The sequence below is a fragment of the Mastomys coucha genome, unplaced genomic scaffold (assembly GCF_008632895.1).
Source record: "Mastomys coucha isolate ucsf_1 unplaced genomic scaffold, UCSF_Mcou_1 pScaffold22, whole genome shotgun sequence".
Taxonomy (NCBI): domain Eukaryota; kingdom Metazoa; phylum Chordata; class Mammalia; order Rodentia; family Muridae; genus Mastomys; species Mastomys coucha.
The window spans coordinates 140,055,573-140,063,986 of NW_022196905.1; the positions used below are offsets into that span (position 1 = coordinate 140,055,573).

Genomic DNA, 8,414 nt, shown 5'->3' on the forward strand with positions numbered 1-8,414 from the left:
TCCATTCCTCATCCTTAGATATTGAGACAGCTTTGCCCATCATCCCCACTGGGCCAAAGTCCTAGAGTCAAAAAAACAAAAACCAACCTCAGAATGCCTCGCAGCCTATGAGAAATCAGCCGTGCACTCAGCTTCCTACTGTGGTTCTAACCTTTACATTCCAGGATCCTTTTAAACGGAAATTTCTCTGTGGTTGGAAAACTAGGTCCAAGGTTTGGAGAGAACATGAGAACAAGACTTAGTCACCTCCATATGTATGCTGTTGGTGTTTGACTTGGAGAAAGTTAATTTTGCATCAGTCAAGTTTTCCGGCTCTGCATTTACAACATGAGCAATGTGAAAAGGATGTGTTCATCTGCTGTGTGTCTGTCTGTCTATCTTTGTGAGTGTGTTTGTGTGTGTGTGTGTGTGTATACATATGAATGCTGGTGGATGTGGGACTGTGAAATACAGCTTGGTCCCTAGTTGAGCTAAGGCTTGAAGCCCCAGAAACTGGGCTGACTGTAGGTGCTTCACCAGTTCCTGGGCATGAGGCCCCTGTCACTAGCCACAGCTCCCATAGACTTTTGGCCATCAGTCACATAAGGGCAATGTCTCAAGCCTTTCTATATTTAGGAAATGTGACCAGTTGTCACATAGGCTCAAGACAGATCTCCATTTTAATGAGGTACCTAAAGTCCTGGGGGGTTTAGCCCATAAGCATTCTTTCCCAAACACTCCTCCCTGCAAAAGATTTTTAACCTTGGGCCTACCTTGAGAAGTGGGGTACAGTTTTACACATCCTCTTTCCTCCTTAACAATAAATGCTTTAAAACCTTTGCCTCTTTTCATCAGTATCTGCCATGGGGGCCATGGAGAAGGCCTTTGCATATAGAGCCATCATCTAATCTAATCTCCTGTAGAAGGCATCACTGTGCTCCCAGCCATGGGAGCCACAAGTCTAAGCTCAAGACTGCTGCCAGCCATCAAGGCAAAGACTCTCCCTGCTGGATCATCCAGAGATCCCCTCTTTCCCCACCCCACCCCGCACCCTAGGCTTGATCCAGTCTGCTGAAGCCCTCTGTTCTCAGCTCTTCCGCAGTTTCCAGTGGTGCCTGGATGTCCAAGAACCTGAAACTAAGACAGCCCCAACTTTCTTGCAAGGTTGAGAACACATGAGCCAGCTCTGGCTGTCCTGCACCTCAGACTGTGCTTTTACACCCTAAGAATGGTGTTCCAGGCCTTTCCTACTGCCCAGCACCCACCTGGCAACAGCATGGGGTAAGCATGGTCAGCTTCCCACATCCTGATTCCCCAAATAACAGTGCCCTGTGGCGGATCAGAAGCAGGACCTCCATAACCCTACAGGTACACATGCCCATGTGTGCTCCTGTGGAGACCAGAGGTAGGCAAAGATCTTCCTTTATAACTCTCTATAGCATTTTTTGGCAAGGTCTCTCTATTAATGTAGAAGGCTGTGGTTTGGCTAGAGTAGCCTTCAAACAAGTGCATGATATCTACCTGTTTCAACATGCATCTCTAGAGTCACACATGAAGTCTGCTTTGCCCAGCTTTTTTGTGGATGCTGAGGATCCAAACTCAGGTCCTTTACTCATTGATCAAGTCATCTCCCTAGGCCTGGGACACTTAAAACATTTAATATTTATGTTTTTTAAATGATTATTTTACTATTGTATGAGTTTGGTCTAATGCTGGTTTTATTATAATGTTAATTTTGGTCCCCAAAACTACTTACAGGAGCATCTACACATAAGACACTGAGGGACCCTGCCCCCAGTTGACTCCAATTGGTAAATAAAGATGCCAGCAGCCAATGCATGGGCAGAACAGACAGAGGCAAGGTTTTTAGGATTCCTGGGCTTGGGAAAGAGAGGAGAAAGAGGCAGAATCAAGATGTGAGGGGGTTAGTACAGGCTAGCCATGTAAGAATTCAGGTAAGTGGCACCAGTGGTCACATTCCCAGTTGGGTCTGTAGTAGCAGAGATGAAATACAGATTTTAAAGAATGCTAACTCTGGAATACCCGAGTGGAATGTTTGCTAGCCTCAGAAAAGATTAGAAGTACCCAATCATTAAGCTAGCCAAGGAAAATTAAAATTAACTGCTATGTGTGTATGCTTGTGTTTGTGTGTCTGTCTCTCTGACTGTGTGTCTCTATGTATCTATGTGTGTAGTGTGCCTGTGTGTTTCTGTCTTTCTGTGTTATGTCATTATGTCTGTCTCCATGCATGTGTCTGTATATATTTGTCTGTATGTGTCTGTGTGTATTTCTGTGTGTACTTCTGTATGTAAGTGTCTGTCTCTGTGTGTATCTCTGTGTCTGTATATGTCTCTCTATATGGGTCTCTCTCTCTGTCCCCTCTATGCATGTGTCTATATCTTTGTGTGTATCTCTCTGTGTGTGAGTATACATATGAATGCTAGTGCACATGCCCTTGTGTGCTCATGTGGAGACCAAAGGTCAGCCATCTTTCTCTATAATTCTATATGGTATTTTTGAGGCAAGGTTTCTTTTTGAATCTAGAAAGTTCTGGTTTGGCTAAAGTTGCTAGAAAGAAAGCCCCTAGTAGACAAATAAATGGAAATAGAAAATATCATCATCACTGAAGTAACCCAGACCCAAAAAGACTCACATGGTATGAACTCACTTATGAGTGAACATTAGCCATAAAATACAGGGTAACCATGCTACAATCCACAGACCAAAAGAAACTAAGTAATAAGGAGGGCCCAAGGGAGGAAGCATGAATCTTACAGAAGGAGAAACAAAATAGACATGGGAGGTGGGTAGATGGAGGGAACTGGATGGGAGAGGGAGTAGAGAGGGGAACATGGATGAAGATCAAGTGTTGGTGGGGGGGGGGTTAGAGCTGGGAAAGATAACAGGACTCAGCAGTAGTCATCTCTGGGACTAGCCAAAAACCTGGGATGGCAGAGGCTCTGAGAAGTGTTTGAGAATAAACTTAGCTAAGACTTTTAGTAGTTATAGATACGGAGCCTGATGTGGCCACTTCCTGTAGCCATGCTGTACTTCCAAAGTAGGGAGGAGCACATCAATTCACACACAAAACTGTCTACACAAAAACTTTCTTGCTAAAAGGTGTGCAGGGATAAAGATGAGTGAATGACCAAGTAATGACTGACCAAATCTGAGACCCAAACAATGAGAGACATTATAAATGATACTCTGCTTTCAGAAAGGGACCTAGAAAACCTGAGTCTTAAGAGGCTTCATCGAGCAACAGATGAAAACACATGCAGAGACTGTACTGTCCGGTTTTGTGTCAACTTCATACAAGATGGAGGTATCACAGTGAAAGGAGCTTCAGGTGAGGAAATGCATCCATGAGATCCAACTGTATGGCTTTTTCTCAATTAGTGATCAAGGGGGGAGAGACTATTGTGGGTGGTGCCATCTCTGGGCTGGTAGTCTTAGGTTCTATAAGAAAGCAAGCTGAGCAAGCCAGACCAAGCAAGCCAGTTAATAACATCCCTCCATGGTCTCTGCATCAGCTCCTGCTTCCTGACTTTCTTAAGTTCCAGTCCTGACTTCTTTTGGTGATCAAGAGCAATGTGGAAGGTGTAGGCTGAATAAACCCTTGACTTCCCAACTTGTTTCTTGGTCATGATGTTCGTGCAGGAATAGAAACCCTGTCTAAAAGAGAGAACCTCAGCCAAACATTATCCACAAATTGGTGAGTCAGGTGGATATGTCAGGGGGAGGATTGAGTAAGCCAGACATACAGAGTGAACTAACCTGGGCCCATGGGGCCTCACAGAGGCTGAACCACCAATTAAAGTATTTACAGGGCCTTGATTTAGGCTCCCTACACATTACTGGCAGATGTGCAGCTTGGTCTTTCTGGGGATCTCCTAATAATTGGATCTGGGGCTGTCTCTGAATCAGTTGCCTGCCATTCAATCTCCTCCCCCTAGCTGAACTGCCTGGTTGAGCCTCAGTGGGAGAGGATCCTCTTAGTCCTGATGCTTAGTCCCAGGTCAACATGGTACACAAGGGGGACTTCACCTTCTCTAAGGAGAGGAGGATGGAGCTATGAGAGGAGGGATCAGTAAAGATGGGACTGGGAGGAAAATAGGGAAGGGAACAGCAATGAGGATGTAAAATATATAAATAAATTAATAAATAAAAAAACAATGTCACCTACCCGCCGGTTTGTGAAGACAGAAAAGCATTCCTTCACTAGTACATTTTTAATCATCTCTGGCTCCGTGATGGCAAACAGAGGCATTTGACCGTCAAACAACCTGTGTGGGGAAGGCAGCTGATGAAGCAGGTTCTGATGTGAGAGCCACACCCAGACTTTGATCCTAAGCTGCAGGACCCTCACTCATGGCCACAGGAGTTCCCAGTTCAGCTTAGGGATGCTGAGCACAGACACAATGGAGTCTTTGTAAAATGATAGGTAATGTCACTCAAGACACAATGAGTCACTTAAAGACAAAAGAGCTCTCTAAGAAAAGACCACACTTAGAAATAACAAGTAGAAATTTGCCAAGTCTAGATGTGTACATTTAAAAATTGCCTATACTATTTTCTATGAATTTTCATTTGAAATATTGCAAGGGACTGGAGAGATCGCTCCATAGTTCAGAGCACATATTGCTCCTGCAGAGGACCCAAGTTTGGTTCCTACCACCCACATAGGGTAGCTTACAACCACCTGTAACACCAACTCAATGGATATGCAATACCTCTGGACTACACCAGGGTCAGAGACAAGCAGATCTCTGAGTTCAAGGCCATCCAGTTTTACAAAGCAAATTCAGAACAATCAGGGCTACACACATATGAACTCTGACTTGAACAAAAAAAAATCTTAAAATTACTAGAGTATGTCAACATCTGGTGTTGGATGCACCTCAGTCTTAAGATGACTCCCTAGATTGCAGACCCTGGTTTTCATAGACTGATAGGAAAACACAATTTAGCTGAGGTGCCTGTATCTTCTTCCAAGGCCCTGATAGTCTGGAAGACAGGGCAGGAAGAGCATGAGAGCCAGGAAGCAGAGGGGAGAGCTACACAGACTGTCTCTTGTATTCCTGAATTTACTGCAGCTGAGATCACCTCCACACACCCTGAACACTACTGTCAACATTCTAGCAGAAGGATAAAGTTCCTGACCCTACCTGAGGGTTTGCACACAGCTAGTTCCTCGAGGGAGAAAGCAAAATGGTCCAAAGTTAAAGGCACCTGATGATGTCATCTCAGTCCCTGGGATCTACATGGTGGAAAGAGAGAACTGACTGCCACAACCTGTCATCTGATATATACTTTTATCAAAAATCTTGACAGGGGCTAAAGAGATGGCTGAGCAGATGAAGGCACCTGTTCCAAGCCTGATGATGTGAGTTCTATACCCTGGAAGTAGAGATCTAACTTCCACATGTTATCTTCTCACCTACATATATGTACCAGGATACATGTTTCCCTCCAAGGACAAAAAGTTTATGTAAAATAAAATATAAACAAAAATAAAATCTCTATGAGTACAGAGGAAATTTTAATGCTAATTATGTATTATTTACCAAGCCCTTAGCTAGGTCATCATCCCCCACCCATATTATCAAATGGAATACTAAAGTCAACAATGACCTGAAGGAATGTGAGCTTCTATATGGGAATGAGACAGTGTGGCAAGGAGATGGAACAAGACATTTGCCAGAGCAGATCAGAGGGATATGAAGCAATCCATCTCATGTCAGGAAAAGGACATTTCAGAGGAGAAAATAAATGAAAAGAGGACACTGGATAAAACAGAAGCTCTGGGGAGATACTCAAGGGCCAAACACTCAGAGGACTGGAGAAGAGGGAGAGGTAAGAGGGGAGGAACTATGTGAGGGTAATATGGGGAGGCAGGGACCATGTTGTAAAGTGATTAAATAAATAAATTAATTAAAATACCCCTTAAGTCCATGGAACATCAAAGCCTGTCAAAAAGCCACAGTGTGCAATGTTCTCATATCAGTATGACATTTGAATCCTGGCATTTAATGACATGTGGTATCATCTTTACACATGGCTAAAAATGAGGCTGCCATTGTCCTTAAATAAGCAGAAGCCTTTCCTCCTAAAAACAGTCAACTCAATGGAACTTTTCAGAATACTCACCCCCATATTTTTCCATACTTTTTATAGCACTCCATGTCAAATTTCCATAAACCCTGGAAAGAGAAATAGCATAACATCCATTATTGTCCTATATATACTGTCTCTTCTGTAGGCAGAGCATGAAAACCCTCAGGTCCCAGGAAGTCAGGTTTATTGTATCTGACACAGAAAGGTTCTTATGCACAAATGACTGATGTGTCAAGAGCAGGATGAGTCAGTGTGAAAGAGCAGAATGAGAGAGCAGGACACATGACACATCTTGTGGCTTCTACCTCCTGACTCACAGACATAGACATGTACACAGACAGCACACACACACATAATAATAATAATAATAATCATAATAATAATAATAATAATAGTAGTAGTAGTAGTAGTAGTAGTAGTAGTAATAGTAATAATGATAACAATAATGATAATGATTATGATGATAATTAACACAATTGTTTTAAGGAATGTGCAAGTTAAGCACAGGGCCTATAGGAAGAAAATCCTGAGCAGACAGCAACATAAGCTTTGCCAATCGCCCTCTGCATGTGAGTTTCAGAATGTTTGTTGGGGGACTGATCATGGGCCAGGTATCAAAGCAGGTTAGTAACAAATGGTCCACCTAGATTTAGGGCCTACATGGCACATTACATTCTTATTCCTTATTTTTCTAATAATTTTGTTATATCCCCCATGATCTAATGGCTTGGCTTTTAACAAACCTTTAAAAAAGTAAAAAATTGAATTATGTAGATAAGTATCTAAGGCAATTGACAGCATCATTTTGTCTCAGATTTTTATTTGCTACTCAGACTCATGCATAAGATTGCTGCCTTTGGCCAGGCTGTGTTGGCACATGCCTTTAATCTCAGCACTTGGGAGGCAGAGGCAGGTGGATTTCTGAGTTTGAGGCCAGCCTGGTCTACAGAGTGAGTTCTAGGACAGCCAGGGCTACACAGAGAAACCTTGTCTTGAAAAAAACACAAAAATGTTTGCTGCCTTTAAAGGAAGAGAGGCAGCTGTAGATACATTAAAATAATAAAAAAAAGAACCTAAAATATGTCACTAGCCCTGGAGATGTGGCTCAACAGTTAAGAGCACTGGTTGGCCATGCAGAGGGTCCAAGTTCCATTCCCAGAATGCATATCCTGCATCAAACCTTCATCTGTAATTCTAGCTTCAGGGAATCCAGAGCCCTCTTCTGTCCTCCATAAGTACTACACTCACATGCACAAGCACACATACAACAATATAAACATAAAATCTTCCTAAATGAATCAATCACTAACCACGACCCCGGTACCTAAAGGAAGAGAGAAAGTAAAGGCTCTAGTTCTGAAGAACCCAAAAATGAATAATACATGCTGGGTCTACTGCCATGGGAAACCTTCAGGGGTTCAATGGAGAACTCAAGTATATGAAAAGATTTTCAAATATGAGGGATAGGGGTCTGTGATAAGCTGATGCTTCAGAAATATTCAGAAAAAAATAACAAAAATGTCACTCATAACACCTTAAAGAAAGAGAATTTTAATCTAGTAAATAAAGATTGGTGTCCTAGAAGTTGGAAACCCCTTCAAGATTTTCTCCAAATAACCACAGCTGTACCTTCCAGGATTCTACACTGATCAAGAAACAAACTTTCCTTTACTGCTCACAAATTAAGAACATCAAATCCTCAGTATCAAGATTGAATGAGATGGAGGTCTGGGCATTTTACTCAAGGTGAATTTCAATAAACTGACACTAGGGTAGGTAGCATGGATCTGAATGAAAGGAAACTTGCGACCAAGCCTGATAACCTGAGCTCCATCCCTAAGAGTAAAATGGTTGGAAGAAAAAACTGACTCCCACAAACTGTCCCCTGATCTACACATGCCTACTCTGGCATATATATATCCTCAACCAAAAATAAATAAATGGGGGGGAGGTTGATAGTGGGAGGTATGGAGATGCTTCAGTGGGAAAACCACCCAATGGGAACCAGAATTTGACTCCTCAGGATTTGTGTAAGTGTCAGGCAGGAGGTCATAGAACAAGCTTGCAAGAATCAGAGACAAGGGACCACCCAGAGAAAGCTGGCTACCTAAACTAGTCAAGTCAGAAAGAGCCAAGTCAAGGTGAGAGACTCTGCCTCAAAGGATGAAGTATAGAGTAATGAGGAAGGCCGGTGTCAACCTCTGACCTCCTCATACACACACATACATAAATATGTCCCTGCACACACATATGGGCACTCACACATGTGCAAGTACCTGGATACACTCTATAATATATATATATATATATATATATAT

At 42.6% G+C, this 8,414-nt stretch overlaps 1 protein-coding gene across 1 annotated transcript in view; it reads right to left on the reverse strand.

Annotated features, from left to right (window-relative positions):
* Window positions 1-8,414, reverse strand: part of LOC116104705 (cytochrome P450 3A11-like) — a 23,349-nt gene that overhangs the window by 12,482 nt on the left and 2,453 nt on the right. Inside the window, exons 3-5 of the mRNA XM_031391195.1 lie at window positions 6,130-6,182; window positions 4,166-4,265; window positions 2-61 (exon numbers count right to left, since the gene is read on the reverse strand). Coding sequence (XP_031247055.1) covers window positions 2-61; window positions 4,166-4,265; window positions 6,130-6,182 — 213 coding nt within the window. The remainder of the gene's footprint in view (window position 1; window positions 62-4,165; window positions 4,266-6,129; window positions 6,183-8,414) is intronic.